The sequence below is a fragment of the Triturus cristatus genome, chromosome 3_1 (genome assembly GCF_964204655.1).
Source record: "Triturus cristatus chromosome 3_1, aTriCri1.1, whole genome shotgun sequence".
NCBI classification, from domain to species: Eukaryota; Metazoa; Chordata; class Amphibia; order Caudata; family Salamandridae; genus Triturus; species Triturus cristatus.
In genome coordinates, this window is record NC_140583.1 from 509,297,627 (window position 1) to 509,317,548 (window position 19,922).

At 44.7% G+C, this 19,922-nt stretch overlaps 1 protein-coding gene across 1 annotated transcript in view; it reads left to right on the forward strand.

The window, feature by feature from the left end:
• The window catches only part of IDH2 (isocitrate dehydrogenase (NADP(+)) 2), a 45,246-nt gene extending 25,744 nt beyond the window's left edge, over nucleotides 1–19,502 (forward strand). Inside the window, exons 4-11 of the mRNA XM_085644408.1 lie at nucleotides 1,720–1,880; nucleotides 1,967–2,110; nucleotides 2,427–2,563; nucleotides 7,530–7,681; nucleotides 8,025–8,137; nucleotides 9,800–9,897; nucleotides 12,534–12,629; nucleotides 19,114–19,502. Coding sequence (XP_085500534.1) covers nucleotides 1,720–1,880; nucleotides 1,967–2,110; nucleotides 2,427–2,563; nucleotides 7,530–7,681; nucleotides 8,025–8,137; nucleotides 9,800–9,897; nucleotides 12,534–12,629; nucleotides 19,114–19,198 — 986 coding nt within the window. The 3' untranslated portion in view covers nucleotides 19,199–19,502. The remainder of the gene's footprint in view (nucleotides 1–1,719; nucleotides 1,881–1,966; nucleotides 2,111–2,426; nucleotides 2,564–7,529; nucleotides 7,682–8,024; nucleotides 8,138–9,799; nucleotides 9,898–12,533; nucleotides 12,630–19,113) is intronic.
• Nucleotides 19,503–19,922: the final 420 nt, after the last annotated feature.

Sequence of the window (19,922 nt, forward strand, 5' to 3'; positions counted from 1 at the left end):
AGAAGGGGTCTTGCTGTGTGCTGACCCTATCCACTTGACCAAACAAGACTTTGCTGTGTGCTGTGTCTTCAACTGAATCTCCAAGGGCCTGAGAAGAGCTGGCCTCCTGTTTCGCAACCCAGGGATAGAAAGGTTGCCAAGAACTCAAGACTCTGCTGTGTCCCACCTGCGCTGCTGTGTGCCGCAGGGACCGGGGACTGTTCTACCAAGCTTCTCGACATCTGCCTGTGAGGTGGGCTGGCTGCTCTCTGTCTTGCTGGAGAGTACCGCACCGAGCCGGGCCTGACACCGGTTGCCGCATCAAGAAGATCGACGTGCTCATCGGCACGTGCCTTGCCGCGACCCGGAGGCCTGAAGCAGACCGAGAGTCGTATTTCCCTGCTCTACGAAGCCGCGCAGTGAGTGGCTGACGCCGGTGACGTCGACATCGTCACTGGGGGCTCGTCGAGGGAGTTGTGGAATCCTTGCATCGAACAGCCCGAGGAGCGCTCGTGCAACGAGCACAGTGACACCGCCGGAGCAACGTAGCTGCCTAAAACATCGAGAGCCTACAAACTGATTCATTCTCAGTGAGTATCGAATCACGCAAGAGACTAGAGACTATCGTCCGACGATCCCGACCAACCAAGAAAGCGATTATTGTGTAAACCTGTGATGCTTGATTTCAACTGCGGAAACTAGATAAAGATATATTATTTTTGATATAACTCACCTGTGTGGTCTAAGTCTGTGGTGTGCGGAGGAGGGGTCATTGTGGTGTCTACGTGCAAATACCTTACACATTGCCTTGGGGATAAGCCTGTCTGCTCGAGCCAAGCTACCTAGAGGGTGAGCAGGGGTTATCTACCGTGTGTGTCCCTGTACCCTGACTGGAATCAAGGGTCCCTATTTGGTCTAAGGTGAATACCTCTGCCAACTAGAGACCCCCAGATCTAACAATGTGGAGTTGGAGAGACTTATGTCCCTGGTGCCAAGAGTATTGCAGCTGTGGCTGATGTGTTACACATATAAAAGCATGTCAAATTGAGAAATGTTTTACCTTACTGTGGCAACCCTGCCTGATGCACTATGGTGACCACAGTGGCCAATAATGTAATCTTTTTAATGTGGTCATAGTTACAACACTTACTGGTAGCTCGGGTGATTTTCATTGATTGTAAGCAGCTCTTGATGAAGAAAGGGTGGGAGGCCCCAGCATTAGAGGGTCATTCTCCAAAACACATGAATAAAGCTCAAAAGCCGATGCTCGGCTCCTCAGGTCAGGGCTCGGGCTGGTACAGAGAAATTGGCAGTGTTGGAAACGGTGTTGATAAGAAATGTATCAAAATTAATTCAGATATGTAAATTTATAAAATACTTTAAGTACACGACTTTTCCAAGGTACATAATGTAAGCTATAAAAAAAATTCTGAGCGCGTACAATATGTGCAGGAGTATAAAAGATAAGGTGACGTTTAAAGAGATTACCATCCAAAACAAATCACCCAATGTTAACAAATAGTGAGGTCATTAAAATAGATTCCTGCTGTGCAATTCCTAATGTAGCCACTAAACCGTATTTGATAGTTGGTCTTTATAAATATGCTTTCCGATTGTTTCCTTTGACAAATCTCCTTTTAACGATTAACTAGTTTCAAACAAGTAAAATACGGTCAAAACATTAAAGCCATGTTTGGCGCCTGATGCACTAATACATTTTTTTTCTTGTTTTCTAATCAGAGTTCAAATTAAAGAAGATGTGGAAAAGTCCCAATGGTACAATCAGAAATATCCTGGGTGGAACAGTCTTCCGTGATCCAATCATCTGTAAGAACATTCCGCGCCTTGTTCCAGGTTGGACACAAGCTATAACGATTGGCAGACATGCTTTTGGTGACCAGGTAATATGATTTAGAAGTAAGAGTTGTGATTGAACATGTTGCCGTGAAAAGGTTTTGATATAAATGTATCTCACAATTAATTACAGTACAAAGCTACAGACTTTGTAGTGGACCGAGCTGGCACCTTCAAGATGGTTTTCACTCCAACTGATGGCACTGCAGCCAAGGAATGGGAGGTGTACAAATTTCCGGCAGGAGGTGTAGGGATGGGCATGTACAACACAGATGAGGTAAGTGTCTTGTGTTCTGAGGGTGATCCTTAAACCCAAGGCTCATCGGACAACTCCAGAGCTTATTTGGTTGTGTTCTAGCACCCATTGTTTTGTGGGCTGTAGTTTAATCTTTGTACTGACTGTCCTGTTTCACATGGTGTTAACACTAATGTGTATGTATGTGTGTACATATCTCTGGGGGCGGGGGAAGATAGATAATTGGAGAACTCGAGGGGAGGGGTTGGGTGCTTAGAATACCAGATTTAAATGTACTAGTGACTGACTTTGTTAAATTTCAGTTTTCTTGTGGTTGACTTGTCCTGTCTATTTGCAGTCCATCTCTGGCTTTGCACACAGCTGCTTCCAGTATGCAATTCAAAAGCAGTGGCCTCTCTACATGAGCACTAAGAATACCATTCTGAAGGCCTACGATGGGCGTTTTAAGGACATCTTCCAAGACATTTATGAGAAGTGAGTTGAGCTACCTGCATGATTCTTTGTAAATATAACCGATTCCAGTGCCATGAGGATTCCTGGTTCAGCCAACTGCATGCCTAACCTCTGATAAATTTACGGTTAGCATTATCTTGTCAAAAGTTTAACTTCGCAACCATTGATTGTTGCTGCTAACTCGTACTCGTTCTTGCCTAATAATCCGTTACCTCACTAATCAACAGTATTCTGTTGCCACCGTGCCTTCATTGGTAATGAGCAATGGAGAATTTAATTGTGAAGCAGTGCACTTGCGACTCAATTCAGTTATCTCTGCACCAGCTCTTACTGTAACCATTGTTCACCTCAAACACTCATAGGACTCTTCTCTTCATCCTGATAGAATTTTATTTCTACTCCAGTCGCATTCCCTCACCACACAGAGCTGCATGTAGCCGTCTTATGTGCTCTTACCTCCCTGCCCATTCAACAGCTCTTCTACTCCCCCCTCATTTGTGCCCTGCCTTTTGTCGCACAGACATCTACACTGCCAACTTAACCACACAGTAAGACCTCTGTTCAGATCAGACTCAACAACCTAAAACTCCCACCTCAATTCTATGTACTCCTGCTGGGGAACTTGGGAACCCCGGTTTTCTCTTGGTGTATATCCTGTGTGGCTACTATAGAACTGCTTTGATTGCCAGCACTGATCTGGCATTGGAAGCTAATGACCGTCTTCTCCTTGCCCCTACCTACAGCTTGCCTCTATATCACTTTGTGCAAGTTGGCTTGGTCGGCTTAGTCACCCACCGGCCTTCTGCCTATCTATTGCCTTCATTTCCCAACGTCTGCAGCAGGAACTTTCACCACTTTCACTACTATACCTTCTTCGGTTTAATGCCTCTGGTTTGAAGTCTGTACAGAATTTGTGCCTGTAACCTGACCTTTTCATTCGTGGTTGCGACACTCACCGTCTCTTGTTACTCTGGTAATAAAGCCAGTCACGTTTGTTACTCCAAGTTGATTCCCTTACTTGTTGGGTTTGGCTTCCCGTCTCTTGTTGCATGTAGACTTCTTGCGTTTTCCCCACTGTAGACTGGAAAGGCCTTCTGTACCAAAGACCACTTATTCTAGTGTTCACACCCAAGGTTCAGGCCTTCACCCACATCCAATTGTAAACCTGTTCACCACTAAAAGAAATTCATGAATGGGGCCCGTTCCACGGTCTGTTTGTGGGCCTCTTAAGATTTGCAACCCTTACAAAAGACTTCTCTGCTACATCACTCGATGGCTGTAACTAAGTCCTTTCCCATCTGCTGGCCTAGCAGGTGGCCGAATCTAAGGCCACCCCCCCCCCCCCCGACCGACCGACCGACTACTGAATCCCTCACTCCCTTGCAGCTTCCATTCTCACTCAATTGCTTAAACTACTAATCTGGTGCAAGAGAATATACACTGGATCCCTCTTCATTCTCTTGAATCTACATTTGGATTCCTCCTTTCATGGATCCGCAGGGTTTCTGCCAGTGATGCTGGAAGTTAGAACTGTCTTTGGCCTGCTTTGTCACTTACCCTTGTTGGGTGCTATACACCATGTTTCTTACCAAAACGTTAGGTAGGTCTGGTTGTGTTTTGAGACCAGCTTTACTCTAGCATAAATGGATCAAGAGCCTTCTGGTGACCTCTTTTGCATACTCAACCCTCTTTCATATGTACAGTCCTCCCCACCATTTTGTTGCTAGTTCAGCTTATGGCTAGCCAGTGTTTCACCAGATACTGTGGAAATTTCACTGACGTCACGGCAGTGTCACAAGAGTCTTCACTTGCATATTTCCATTTGCCCAATAGCCAGCGGCATAAGTGGGCCCGGCTGACTGCTTGCGAGCGCGGGACAGTTTGTTGTTAGCTGGCGTGAGCCTGTAGTTGTAGGCAGTCCTGGCCATGCAGCCCAGCGTTTAAATGAGATTCGGACCGCAAATTCTGCCGGACAGTACGGTGATGCGCGCGCCTCCGCTGCCACTGCAGCTCAAGTCGGTCGGGGTATCCTTGATCGCGTTGCTTCCTGGGGTGATGCCGGGCAAGTCATTGGCTGGCCTGTAGTACCGTCAGTGGCGCTCTCAGATCACACAGGGTAAGTCAAGTGTGTCACTCGCTGTGCTAATCTTCTCCTTGGCTTCCTAATTTACTTTATGAGTGACAGCACGTCATTCAGCCTAAAGTTACAGCTGAGAGCAGCTCTGCATTGCAGTCTACACAATTTAAGTTGCGTTCACTTCAGCCAATTAAAGTTATATCTGAGAACTTCTGCAATATTGTTCACGAGTCGCACTGACTGTAGTATGCAAAGTTGAGTTTAGCCACGTAAGTAAATATAGGACAGCTGAGAGCTCTGGATTGCAGTCGCTGTCTGCAGTATCTGCACAATTAAGTTGAGTTCAGAAGTGACTTTAATGAGGCTGGTTCAGGCCCGCTCCACGGCCAGTCTCATCCTGTTTTTCACAGTTGAGTCCCATGTGGGACAGAGCCTGGACAGACTGTGTGTCTCAATTCATGATGCTGAATTCATTTGATGATTGACACCCACCAGTGCCCTACTTGTCGCCCATTAAATGCAACCATAAACTTGGACCTTCTGTACCCCACTTGCAGCCCTGCCAAGTACCGCACAACAGGCCTTACACTAACACGTTACAGTGTGGCGGTCAGTATTGCTGCATTAAAATGCATTGACCCACATTTATAGCGCCTCCGTTGTCTTCCGGAGTGCCGCAATTTAGCACCTCCATGGACTGCGCAAAGCTTAGCTGGCAGCTCGTGGTCTGCACACTGCTTGTGGCAGGCTTGGAGGCTGGCTCAGCTTGCGGATGGCTACAATGATTCACCCATCAGCGCAGAAATTTCACTGACGTCACGGCAGTGTCGCAGGAGTCTTCAGCCTCATGATTTGTTTAACCGTACAAATTGGTTACTAGGGCACTCCATTTACGGTGCTTTGCAGCAGGTTTAAGATCTTCTTAGAGTTTCTCGTTGCACAAATGGGTGTAATTTCTGATATTTATGTTTCCCTCGTAGTCATTGCTGGATTTTTGTTTTAATTTTATTTTTGCTCACGAGAAAGTGTCACTGTCATTGAATGACACTAATCATTATGCTAAAATTGCTACACAAAAGCAATCTGAAACCATGGCAGCTATACATTTGCCCTAAAACTAGCAGCGAAGGTGATGGCAATGCACAGGTGGCTGGGAACCCCACCTGCACATGACTTGGCTTTTTTCTGCTCTACATATTCATACTAAGAAGCCACTCAGCATACTAACTATACCAATATTGCTACACAAGAACTAGTAATCCTATGACCTGGATTATTCCGACACAAACCAAGTCCATGTTGTTCTGAAAGTTACCTAGACCTCGTTTCCACTTGTGGATGTTTTGTCTTAGCCTTCAGACTGCATACCCGTTTAATTAGCCAGGTGTGCTTAAGCCTTCAGTTGGCCCACCTCTGCGCAGTGGGTGCCTCTTGGGACCCACATACCTATAGCTACTTTCCGCACTGTATTCCGTAATGGTCCTTTATGAACGAAGAGTGATCTTTCCAAAGTAAAAAAACTACAAATGAAACCTTGTTTGCTGAAGCTATTGGATTTTTAGAGATTGGCTTGGATGGCATATTGGATGCAGTGTTTGCAGAAGTGCTCATCAGCTATGTCTAAACTGCCTCCATTTAATATTCTTGATCAGGTCTAAAATGAGTCAAATGGGCCATTGTACGTATCCCACCTTAGGGCTGGAGAACTTTGCTTAGTTTAACTTCTCACAAAGGCGCCTGCCAGACTCTTTCCATGCATTGCTCTAATGTGGCTGTACTCTGAAGAGCAAGGCTGCAATGGTAGATTGGGTTGGATGATGCTGGAAGGGTGGAGGAGTGTGGCTCAATGGTTAGAGTGGCAGACCCTGAAGCAGAGTTCTGGCCAGGGACCAGGGTTCGATTCCCGCCTCGGCGGGGCTCGGGCTCAATTTCCTCGGACCCGTCTATTCTCGCCTCGGTGCCTATTCTAATCACGGGCCCCACGCTGCAACTCTGGGCAATAGCTTGCTTAGCCTCCACACCGGCCCCAACAGCGCTAAGGATGCCTGGCTTCACCCTGGGGGTGCCCAGGAGTGGACACTTCACAGGGAAAGCCAGGAGGGGTTCCACAGCGGTATGAGTATCAGCGCCAGGAAACCGCAAAGGCGACACCGCAAGGTGGCCGTCTGGTGACAGTGCGCTCTATAAGTACCTTGACATTTACATTTACAAGGGGATTGCGGTCAAGGTGGAGGCCAGGGTTGATGTGTCCTGGTGAAGAAATGCAGTTGTCGCGTAGAAGATCAGCTGAGGCAATGTAGTTTATGAAGTCCTTTTAGCGTAAGATATGGATTAGTTCCAAGGAGTGTACTCCTGGCATACCCCAGTCTTATTAATGGCACAAATTTCCAGTATTTCACTTCAAAATGAGAAGGGTGGTGTGACGTATGATGCAGCTAGCATCGACGATTGGCTCTGCATGGTGGGAACTGTACTGGGTTCAGTACCGCTGGTTGTGCAGGAAGGCTACTGTGTTGGGAGTGAGCAAGAATGGTTGGTGAAAGTCTTTGGGTATTTTTGGGGGACCGATGTTGTATTACGGAGACCAATAAAATGACTCCATACATTCAACCATGATCTTTGAGTGGGATGTTTTCTGGCTTTGCTGGAGTCCTGTTCTCTTCAAAAATAGAATTTATCTGAAGATGGTATATGTGGGGAATGAATTGTGGGCTTCAGCTTGACATCCTAATTGATAGCTCCAAAGTTATTGGAGATGCTTTTCAAAGCCCAGTCATACGATGGCAGAATAATGCGCATCATATGTATCTAAAATAGTCTCAAACTGCAAATCAATCGAAGTAGCCTTTTCTGAATACATAGTGCGGAATAAGCATTCAGGATACAAGGTGATGTTTTTCTCTTTTCCAGGAACTACCAGCCACAATTTGAGAAGCTAAAGATTTGGTATGAGCACCGCCTGATCGATGACATGGTTGCTCAGGTACTTAAATCCTCTGGCGGCTTTGTGTGGGCCTGCAAGAACTATGATGGGGACGTGCAGTCTGACATCCTGGCTCAAGGTAAATTACCTACTTGTCTAGTGTGGGGGCAGAAGGGAACCTATACTGCTGCGATCTTGTGCTTTTGCAGCTTTTACTGTCGCCCGGCAGACCCTTTGGGCTGCACTCTGTGTAATGTCCGCTTGTCACTAAGCAAAGCAATCATGAACCTTGAAACCAGATTCTCCTGTGCAATGTATTTTTTCCATGTTACACTTGAAAATTAAATATTTGTCATTATTTTGGCAATGGTGGTAATCGTATGTGATGAATCTGGTTAGTGGACTACTTGACATTCAAAAAAGCCAGACTGAGACCAATTGTTAGTGTTCATGTTTTCTTTTTGTTTGGGTTTCTCTCATAGGATTTGGCTCCCTGGGATTGATGACTTCTGTCTTGGTTTGCCCAGATGGAAAGACTATTGAAGCGGAAGCAGCTCATGGCACAGTCACCCGCCATTACCGTGAACACCAAAAGGTTTGCACTTCTTTTCACAGGCTGTGCTCCAACTGGCAGTCCTAGTTAAATAAATTGCAGAAGGTGTATAGGTCATTTCCAATTGTATTTATAAAGCGCTTACAACCCCTGACGAAGCGTTGAAGCACTTAGCAGCAAGTGGCCTGCTGCACCAAAACCCAAGATTAGAGTTAAATAGTTAGTAGATTAGTAGTAATTGGTGCTTCCTTTTTTCCTTGGGATTTACTATTGGTGATTGAGGATTCCCCATGACGGATTTGTTGAGAGGTAGACTAAGCAAGGTCGTGGATCCATAAATGAGCGACCACCAGATGTCCAGTTCTAGACACTAGTTACCTGCATTTCATGACTATACAGTTCCTCGAAGACAGTGTGATTCCCAATGTGGCTTTTTAGGTCTACCTTAGCAGCACAGCTGTCTGATTTACAATGTACACAGTGATCCTTGGCTCCTTTCCTGAGGAGCGGTAGTATGCTTACCTCATGCTAATGACGAAATGGTGCACCATTCATTCTACCTCTTACTGCAGGTCATGATGGACATTTCAAGCACACCAAATCATCATACTATTAAATTATTGATCTCTTACTTGCAGTTTATACTTTGTATTTCACTGCCACGCACAGCGCGTACAGTTGCGGTAAAGCAAGGTTCCTTCACACACTACACAGGCAATAGCAATAAAAACATGTGAAAGCTTTATCAAACTAGAACAGAATTATAAATGTGAAGGGATTCAAAACAGCCATCAATAAAGATCCATCATTCAAGATAAGTGTCAGTCTGTGCATCTCTGGATGACCGTTAATGGGTGTTACATGGGACCCCAGAGAGTAGGCCTAGAAGAAGGCCTTTGTATACATACACACCCTAGCAATTATGACACGTGGTGATTTTCTTTTAAGGAGGGTGCACGGGCACTGCCAAGAGCCGGCCTGGGCTAGTGCTATGTTGAGTTCATTGTTGGTGGGTGCCATCAGTGAAACCACCACTGTCCCCAAGATGCTGCCAAACTGCAACAGGTGCTAGCAGCCTTGTAGCTGCTGGAAAGTTGGTCTCCAAATGGCAAAGAATAATTTTGCAAAGAGCCTGAAAATTGTCATTCTCTGGAGCTCACACATTGGCAAACCAGTAGGTTTTGCTTCAATGTGTTGCACATGCAGTTGGCTCTAGAGCATGCCTTCGGTCGCTAGTCTTGGCACATTAAAGCCAGACCTGTTGCCTTTTTTTAGGTACCAAGTCCTCGAAAGCATACAAATAAATACATCTAACTGATGGTACAAAAGAAGTCAACTCTAATATGAGAAAAGTAGAAGGGGAAAACTAACTTAATACATTTGACCTTGAATGCTGGATTGCGGCAGCAGGGTCTTGTCTGCTTTGGTTAGGAAGCGCACTGATGCATGATCCAGTGCCCAGTGGCTTATGCTGTGCAGACGGTGAAGCATTGGGGAGGGCTCCTTTGTAGTCTTAAGGATTCCACCTACATAAAGTCCTGTATAGTTATTCAATCCGAGTAAAGGCCTTTTGTTTTTAAAATGTCATCCTTTTTTGTGTTTAAAGGCAGCCACCCCTACCACCAACTACCTTGCTGCCCCCCCCCCACTCCCAAATTCTAGTGAACTAACTTTGCATGATTGCTGGTTTCTTTTGCATTTTAGGGGAGGCCCACAAGCACCAATCCTATTGCAAGTATATTTGCTTGGACTCGTGGATTGGAGCACAGGGGCAAGTTGGATGGCAACCAGGACCTCATCAAGTAAGTCCAATTTGGGCACTAACTTCTTCGAATAATTGAAATGTATGAATCTAGTATAAAAACTCCTTTTCCACAAGACAAGGAGGGCCAGCAAAGTATGTACTGGAGTGTTAAGTGGGAAACAAAGCACTGCATCTCTGGTATTTGCATTTTCATCAAGGCTTTGGTAGAACATTTCTGTAGAAGTAGCATTCAGAATACTTTTTTGAATAAAGCCTCACCCTCTCCCCATTGGTCACATTCATTTTTGAGAAGGCTGGTCTTGTTGAGTAATTGCCTTCCCATCCTTGGTCCAGTTGTTTCAAATGGTCTCTATGTAAGAGTCTGTTTGTCCAATTCAGGTGCTGGAGTGGTGGTTCTCTCCTGTGATGGTAGACTAGTCGCTACTGCCGCTTAAAAATTGAGTTTCTTACTTGCATCATCTCGATGGGTCAGCATTTCTGGTTGCAGCGATGTTTGTGGATGGAGAAATGAATGGGGAGAGAGAGAGAGAGAGAGAGAGAGAGAGAGAGAGAGAGAGAGAGAGAGAGAGAGAGAGAGAGAGAGAGAGAGAGAGAGAGAGAGAGATAGAGAGATAGATAGATATAGAGAGATAGATAGATATAGAGAGATAGATAGATATAGAGAGAGATAGAGAGATATAGAGAGATATAGAGAGATATAGAGATATAGAGAGATATAGAGAGATATAGAGAGATAGAGAGATAGAGATAGAGAGAGATAGAGAGAGATAGATAGATATAGAGAGAGATAGAGAGATATAGAGAGAGATAGAGAGATATAGAGAGAGATAGAGAGATATAGAGAGAGATAGAGAGATAGATAGATATAGAGAGATAGATAGATATAGAGAGATAGATATAGAGAGAGATAGAGAGATAGAGAGATAGATATAGAGAGATAGATATAGAGAGAGATAGAGAGATAGATAGAGAGAGAGATAGAGAGATAGATATAGAGAGATATAGAGAGATAGAGAGATAGATATAGAGAGATATAGAGAGATAGAGAGATAGATATAGAGAGATATAGAGAGATAGAGAAATAGATATAGAGAGATAGATAGATATAGAGAGAGATAGATAGATATAGAGAGAGATAGATAGATATAGAGAGAGATAGATATAGAGAGAGAGAGATATAGAGAGAGATAGATATAGAGAGAGATAGATATAGAGAGAGATAGAGAGATAGAGAGATAGATATAGAGAGAGATAGATAGAGAGATAGATATAGAGAGAGATAGAGAGATAGAGAGATAGATATAGAGAGAGATAGAGAGATAGATATAGAGAGAGATAGAGAGATAGATATAGAGAGAGATAGAGAGATAGATAGAGAGAGAGATATAGAGAGAGAGATATAGAGAGATAGAGAGATAGATATATAGATATAGAGAGAGAGATATAGAGATAGAGAGATAGATATATAGATATAGAGAGATAGATATAGAGAGAGAGATATAGATATAGAGAGAGAGATATAGATATAGAGAGAGAGATATAGATATAGAGAGAGAGATATAGATATAGAGAGAGAGAGATATAGAGAGAGAGAGATATAGAGAGAGATATAGAGCAAGAAATAAATATTGCTGGTTTCCCTGAATCCAGCCAGAGCCAACAACTGAGCTGCAGCTTATACTTCTATTAATTGTGCAGTCACCATGCAGCAGTTCATAAAGTAATAACTAAAGAATGAAAAATGGGTAGGAAGCAAACCAATGCATTTTTTTTTTAAATCTGCCCAAGATACTGAGTTTAGCAACGGTGATAATTTGCAAAACTCTAGATTTGGCGTTACCCATATTGTGTAGAACAGAGGGCATTTTTCAAAATGTGCGGAGTTCGTCTTCATTTTTTTTTATTTTTATTTTTTTTCTTCTTGCCCACTCTTATATTTGTAATCCTGAAATGGAGAGCAAATTCAATTGATAACAAATGAGCTACTATTCTTCATTCCCCACACTTCACCGGAGCAAGAAGAATAACCCACATGTAGCTAGGCTTTGTGTTCACTGCATGATAGTCCCAAAAAAGCTATGTGGGGCCATTAAGTTTCGTCATAATTGATCGATTTTAGTGATGTGGGTACCAGTGGTATTTGGGCCTTGGCTCCCACCCAGAAAAGCCTGCTAAACGTAAACAAAATTGGAGACTCTGGGAGGTCAGTGTGGTGACTTGCATGGGTGCCGGTTTGTTTTGTTATCTATGGTGCCCTGCAAACATCGGCGTTTGGTTTAAATCACACATTTCCCTCACATTTCCGTTAGTGGCAACTTTTGGAATTGGCAGGGATCCACAAAATTCCTACCTTCCAGCTGTCCTACACTTCCCTTAGTACCTTCTTTGTGTGAAAGGACAATTAGTATTTTCTCTCTGAATATGGAGTACGAGACTTTCACGTCCTCCGCATTTCAGAGGTAATGCATAGAACGTGAACCAGGAGTCCTCTGCATTTAAGCGGTTAAATAGTTTTGTGTAGGTTAACACCAGAGTGAAGGTGTGTGACGGAATACTTGTTTTCGGCTATAGACTGAGGCTTAAAGTATTTAAGTTGACCACACTCTAAAAACCATATGTAATTTCCACATGTATAGGATCTTGAATTTCTAATTGTGTTTTATATATTTCAAGGTTTGCCTCCACACTGGAGAAGGTTTGTGTGGAGACCGTGGAAAGTGGTGTCATGACCAAGGACCTTGCTGGCTGCATTCATGGAGGTTTCAGCAAGTAAGTCACTGAGGGGCAATTCCGAATTAGACCTAGCATCCTATCTTATGTCTACTGTTGATGCTCCTACTAAAACGTGTATACTAGTAGTAAGGGAACTGCAGTTTATAGAGAGCCAGGCTATTCGACCACTTTCCCGAGTGAGTGAGATTGTGCAGAGCAGCCTTGTAGCAATTTGTTGTGTAAGGGTTCCTGTCTGTGCTATGGATCCTGCAATCTCCTTTACTTTAAGAGGCAAAGCAGTGACAGGGACTCCCATGCATGCTCCACATTCAGTACACAAGTCCTAGTATGGACCTGTGTATTGAATGTGAAAGAACTTTCCTGGCCCACGACTAGGGTGTTGAAGCAAGTTTGGTGTATCCAGAGAGAGACTTCAGCGTACAGTTAAATCAGGTGATCCCTTCAGTGGTAGCTAAGCACTACCCAGACCGTTGTTTTTAGCCAGAGGTCAGGCTTAATTTCTGACTACACTTTTGAACGCTCCTAAAACGCTTTAGTAAGTCTACAGATTACATCTGACTTGAAAGTACTATAAGAATGGTTGTAATTGAAGTAGTTAGGGAGGTTGCATTACACACTGAACCCATGACTGCTTATTAAAAGCACAGCTGAACCCTAGGCTGTCCCTGTTTCCAGACATTAGAAAGTGGTGTAGTCGCATGAATGCATTTGATAACAATCCAGTTGCTGCTTTGGTGTATTGCCCAATGCTTCGCGAAGACCGTATTGCTTTGTACTAGAATATAGTGATTGTGGATTAAAATGTGCAACTGGTTATAGTGCAGTGAGTGATAAGTGCTTCTAAAGGGGAAGCCGATCCTGACAAGTGCTCTTGAATGTGAGTACAGTAGCCATAACTGGTGAGATTGCACAGGTCACGATGGAAGTCTTTATGCAAGGAGTTCCTGTAAACCTTTTCTCAGGGCCTAAACTTATGGTCTGTGGCCGCTCGGAGCTGTTACTATGGGAATCCTTCAGAACTCTGACTAGGGGCCAAGTGTACGCCTTAATCACAGGGAATAAAGGTTGGCAAGGGCCGAACTAGACCGGTTAGAGTAGGAAATTGCAGACCTGGAAAAGATTCCCCCTGGCAGCAGAACTGAGGACACCACGCATACCCTTAGACGGAAGCAAAGAGACCTCACCGAAGAGTGCACGCCAATGTCCTACATAATGTCCCAGAGGAAACTGCATGGCGAAGGAAACCAAGCTGGAAAATTACTAGTGTAGCTGGAAAAGCACAACCAGTTGCGAAACTGGGTTCTAGGAATAACAAATGATCGAGAAGAGACAAGTTAACCCAGATGATATAGCGGAGGAATTTGTCTGTTACTACGAGGATCTTTACTCCACGAGGGGACAATCTGAGATGCACGAAATCCAAGCCTTTCTTAAATATATTTGAGTCCCTCGGCTGTCAGAAAACATAGACCAATGCTAGATAGTAAATTCCAGTCCAGCGAGATTGACCAAGCCCATCTGTCACTTAACACAGGGAAGGCAATGGGTCCTAATGGATCCCCATTGAGCTTTATAAGGGTCTTATGAGTAAAATGGAGCCCCACCTACCTAAAGATGTGGCTGGAGGTCAAATCGACTACCCAACTCCCACCGGATCAACGACCAGCAACAATAGTAATTATACACAAAGCTGGGGAGTCCCCTGACTGATGCAGCTCCTACTGACCGATATCGTTCCTTAATGCAGAGATTAAAATCCTCGCCAAATGATTAGCTAACAGACTTAGACAGGTGATGACATCCCTGATTCTGCCAGACCAGTCTGGATTCATGCCGAATAGAGAGACCAGGCTCAACCTGTGTCGCCTTTTTGTGGTGATGGCAGAGGTAGCTGATGAGTGGCCAGTGTGGTACTGACAGTGGACGCCTCCATGGCCTTTGACACACTTTAATGCGATTCCATGTTTGTGGTAGTGGAAAGCCTGGGATTCGAACCCAGCTGGATCAGTTTCCTATACTAGAGCTCAGTTGCCCAGTTTAGAGTGAACGGGGTGGTGTCTCGTGCCTTTGCCCCACACGGGAGCCAGACGAGGCTATCTGATCTCCCCACTGATTTTCGCCCTGGCTCTTGAGCCTCTTGCTGTGTGGGGTCAGATGTGAACCTTGGTACAGGGAATTAGCTGGGGGATACCTTGGGGAGGTGCAGAGGAATATTTTCAAAGAGTGATGGCCCAATTCAACTCTTCATCACAAGGAGAGACCTATTATTAATAAAAACCATGTCTTCGGATTCCGTAGTTTCCATCTTGCTTGTTACACAACCGGTGTGTGAGTTCTGATGGAAGGACTCGGGAGCTACTCACTAAAGAGACATGACTGTTGTGGAACCTGCCCGAGTCAAGAGTTTACTGCCAGCATATTTTGGCAATGCTGTATAGCAAGGGTTATACCTCCAGTCTCCTAGTGCCATGGCTGGAACGTTCCCACTTAGCCATAAAGGTTCTGTGTTTGTCTACCCCACCTCAGTGAATTGCTCAACTTTTGTGTGTGTGGGGGAGGGTGGTAATGGGGGTGCTGGAGAGAGAGCTTTTCTTTCCGCTACCGTAGGGGCAGCCTCTAATTTGGTAGATCACTTTTTTCCGTCAACACGCACCAGTCCATGTCTTTCTTCCATTTACACCTCCAGTGTCTGACCCGCCCCTCCATTGCCGAGCTACATTTCGTTTAGCTATTCCCAATCCAAGGGTCAACCACTGTTCGCTGTACCTAGGTGGTGTTGGGGGCTCAGCTCTCCAAATGTTCAACAAGCAGCATTTAGCTGTATCAGCAGCCCGTCTAGTCTCATGATCTCTGAATGCGTCCAATATGGCTGTATCCTTGGGCAGTTCCACACCACGAGGAAGAACGTGCCCACCTCTCCTCACACACAGATCTCCGTGTGGGTGCTTAACCATGGCATGGAGAGCCGTACAGGAATAGTAGGATCGATGAAGTATACGCAGTTTAACCAGTCTTAATGGCAATTTCCTTTAATGCGCCTGTGGCCTCTTCACACTCCCCATTTTCAAAGTCGCCCACTCAGTTTCCCATTTAGGCTGGAGCTGTTGCAGAGTATCAGGGGAGTTGTTGAACCGCTTTCTCTATATCGATAAGATCGCCCCTTAATGTAACGGTGCCTCAAGTTTTCGCTCCTCCAATGGTGAGAAGTCCACAAGCACCGTGCCCCTGGTGATGTGCGCTGCTAATGCATACCTGAATTGAATTCACTTGTACATCCCGAATGCACCAGTTTATAATGGCATTGCATTTCGGCACACATAAGCAAGGTGTCCCCTTTGAACTGTCCTTCACTTTTTCAGTTTGGGTGGTGGGCATATACATAAGGTTATCTACATCACTTTTAGCCCTGATTAAATCGTACGGTTAATTCCTAGAAACTACGAAACGCATGTTGGCCAAGGCTAAGAGAAGGCCTTCTAAAGAAAATAAACACCTCAAGACAAGAAATCATTTGCTCTTTATTAATTGTCAGATTTTTTTTTTTTGAATGGTTGACTCGAAGGGAGACTCAAAATCAACTGTACAGATTTAAATCTGCCCACAAAATAATTTCAAGTTGTACCAAGCCCTTACTTTCTGTTTTGGTGTAAATATGTCCAGTAGTTTACAGTGCGTAGAGGATAAATTTCTATGGGACTTAAAATTTGTCGTAAACTTTGGTCCCCTCCACTGTGTATTAAATCTGCCAAAGAAATTCAGAAGCAGATGAACACCAATTTTCGGAAATTCTGTTTAAAATACGGCATCCCAATTATCCACTACTACTGTAGTCCTCGGCAAGGGCAGCATGGAGTCGCGGTGGCATGTCTCGTGGGAGGGGGGGGGGGGGTTTAATTTAACAAACATTAAAAAAAGACTTCCCTTTCCGCCAGCCAGGTTCTGCATCTTCTCTGCTCCAGCTCTCCTGCAGGAAACAGGCAGCCAGGCTCCATGTGGACACTTCCCTAAGCCAATCAAAACGCTGCAGGCAGCATTGTGATTGGTGGGGATGCTGCCCAGCCAGGGGCTTACAGGGAGGCCATGTTCTCCATGCAGGCTGCATTGGAACCTGCTTGGAGAAGATCATAGTGTGCATGGGTAAGTAGAACTAGAATGTGAAATGTGGCGAGGAACAGGTCGAGGCCAACCATACAGTCATTGCGCCCTCAGGAGTGGACACACCACTCCTCCCCTGCCTGGCTGCTCGCAGAGCAGCCCCGCCCGCAACCAAACATAAAATGGTAATAATTGAAAGAGGAGGAGCCGCCCCTGGCATCATGTATGCTGTTTGTTGACCTTAAATTTGCCTTTCACTTGGTTTCGCGCAAGAAGCTGTGGTTGGTTTTGCACGATCTGGGAGTGCCCTTGGACTTTCTCCTTGATAATTTGTCTCCAGGGCGACAACTTTGCCCAAATGAGAGGGTGAACTCAGACTGGTTTCCTATAAGAAAAGGAGTTTGCCATGGGTGTGCTCTTGCCCCCACATTGTCCTCTTTATTTCGTTATGACATTTCCCAATTTCTTGCTAGTTGTCCCACTGGCTGAAATTTTTAAAAAAAAAAGACAAAAAAAATCCCCGTTGTAATGTTTGCGGACAATACACTTTTAATTTCAAAAACCCCTAGTGGGCAATAGCGCGTGCTTCTCCTCTTTGAGGAATTTTGTAGGATTCGGGACCTTGTCATCCACACAGCTAAAACAAACTTCATATTGTTTAATCAAGACAAGTCCTCTAGGGGCACTGTGAAGCTGGGCAACGAGCCCCTTGAGCTACCTTAAGTCTTTGATTACATTGAGGTTTCCATGACCTATTTGAGGCCAAGTTAACTCAAAGTGGAATAAATGGCCCTTAAAGATCACTAGATTGCGGGTGCATTGGTAAAGGAATTCAACTTTTCATTCTGAAAGCCAATTAGCACAGTTCTTCCGATTTATGAGGCCAAAATCTTAGGCTCAGTTCTTTATGGCTCAGAACTCTGGGGCTTCTCGAACATGGCCACACTTACCATTGCATGGAATACATTTTCGAGAAGTATGATACGCCCCCTGCAAAGCACCCCTCTTAAACCACTGGTATTCGATCTAGGCAGAAAGGCCCTAGCTAACCAAGCAAGACTTCTCCCCCTCTTCCACTCTTGTAGAGTTGGTAAACTACACTGAAGCACTGAGGGATGTTGTGGAGGCCGATCGTTCCCTGAATATCGATTGGCTCCAAAACATCAAAAGAATACTGACCAACATGAGTGAGGATACTGAGGTACAATCCATCTGGTGCCCAGTTTCCTTCAATAGAAGAAATTAAAGAACACTACTGGTACATGATAATGATCGATTAACTCCGAGTGATCGAGAGCACAACTTTGACAGGGAGTTTTTCAGAATTCAAGTTTTCCCCCTTCGTGGAACCATATTGGAACATCATATCTGCCCTGTTCAATAGGAGGCTTTACTTCCAATTCGGAGTCTAATCTCTTCCACTAAAATCTGTTACAAGTAACTGGACCCTTGAAACGGATGATAAATGTCCCATCTGCACTGATCGAATGGAAACAGTTTCCCACGTTTTGTTGGCGTGCTCAGCATATGTAGGACCGCGTAATAAATGGATTAAACCCATATGTAAGATCTTGGGAACTAGAGCAGCATAGCTGCACCAAGAACATGGATATCTGACCCACGTCCACTGTGTGCATGCTCCCGCGCCAAGTTTCTAGGCTAAGTGTGGACTCTAAGATCACGGGTTATCCATTTGTCAAATCTGAGATCTTTCTTTTCAATATCTTTTGGACATCCCAAAGTCGTCATGTTCTTAGTCGCCACAGCTAGCAAATTTCTTGAAGTATTTTTATCTCGTGTGTTTTTAATGATGGCGATTGTTGTTACTCACTAATTGTAAGTACTTTTAGCTTGTTGCAATCGATGCTGAGACTCTCAAGCATGAAGTTTTTATAATGTTATATTTATTTTTATTTTATTGATTATGTATTTAGAATGTTTTTATGACCTTTATTGTCGAAATAAAGTTTTTTTAACAAAACTTATCCACTACTCTATCCCCGCCTCCCCCCCACCAAAAATAAAAAAAATCCTGCTTCCCCAACCCTTACTACACAGTGGCTGGCTCTCACGAGTGCAAGGGTTTAATGGCCGTGTGATCCAGTGGGCTCTGTCATGACGCTGGCCTGTCCCCTGCCCTTACCACACACATTAGTGATCTCATGCTGCGGGATGTATGGTTTGCTCCCCCAGGCCTGGGCTTATAGTTCACCTCATCTTGCGACGTTTGCGCTACTTGCATCTCGCCTCGTTAGACCCTGCCATTGAAAGAAGGCCTCTCGTATACTGGTCATCTTGCCGAAATGAAATGGGTGCATCAGAAAAGTTTTAAATCTGGCAATTAAAATTTCAGTTTTTAGGCCATTGGCTCTCTTCTGTGACGCAGCATCCCTGCCTTAACACATTTTATTTTGATTTTTTTCAGCGTGCGGTTAAACGAGCATTATGTGAATACCACGGACTTCTTGGACGCCATCAAGACCAACCTTGACAAGGCGCTGGGGAAGTAGAAGAGGAGCCCTTTGTGGGGAAGCAGCAAAGAATATTTTTACCTCATTTTTAACATAAAAACAGGGTAGAAAATCCAGTTTCGGGGTGGCGTATGTGGTTCTGATCAAGAAGAAACTACTTTTTTTTAACCTGTTGAGATTTTGTTTTTAAACTCGTCTGGTGGAGCTGGAATGTGCCCCTAGTCCATTGGACGTAGTGTTGGACTTCCCCAGGACTCTTAGCAGGAAGCAACCTCACCTACTGTAAATGTCATGTCAGCCAGCTTTCCATGGTACATTTGTAGCAAATAAATCTTCTACGGTGCCCCTTTTGCCCCTTGTGATGTTTTGGGGGATGGATGTCCGTGCAGTAAAGGAAGCAAAGCTTGCAGTCCAGAGGTATGCGTTCGTGCCACGTGCCTGAAGCCAAGGATGACCTCCAAGTGACCTTGTGGCTGGCGCGTTCCTTCCATCCGCCGGTTGGTGTCCGCACTCCTCACCTGGCCTTGTTTTTCTGTGTTTGTTTGGTAGTCACAAGGTTTGTCACCATAACTGCGGCCCAGGTAAGGACGAGTGGGGAATGGTTTTAGGCAACTTGTCTCCTTGGGCTGCATAATGCATTGGCGAGCCTAGAGTTTAGGTCTTGCTGTGTCCGATTGAGCGGCTTTCTGCAATAAACCCCATGGAACAGCGTGTGCCGGCGCTCTGCGGAAATCAAGAGAAGCTAATGCCCCATGGGCCTATT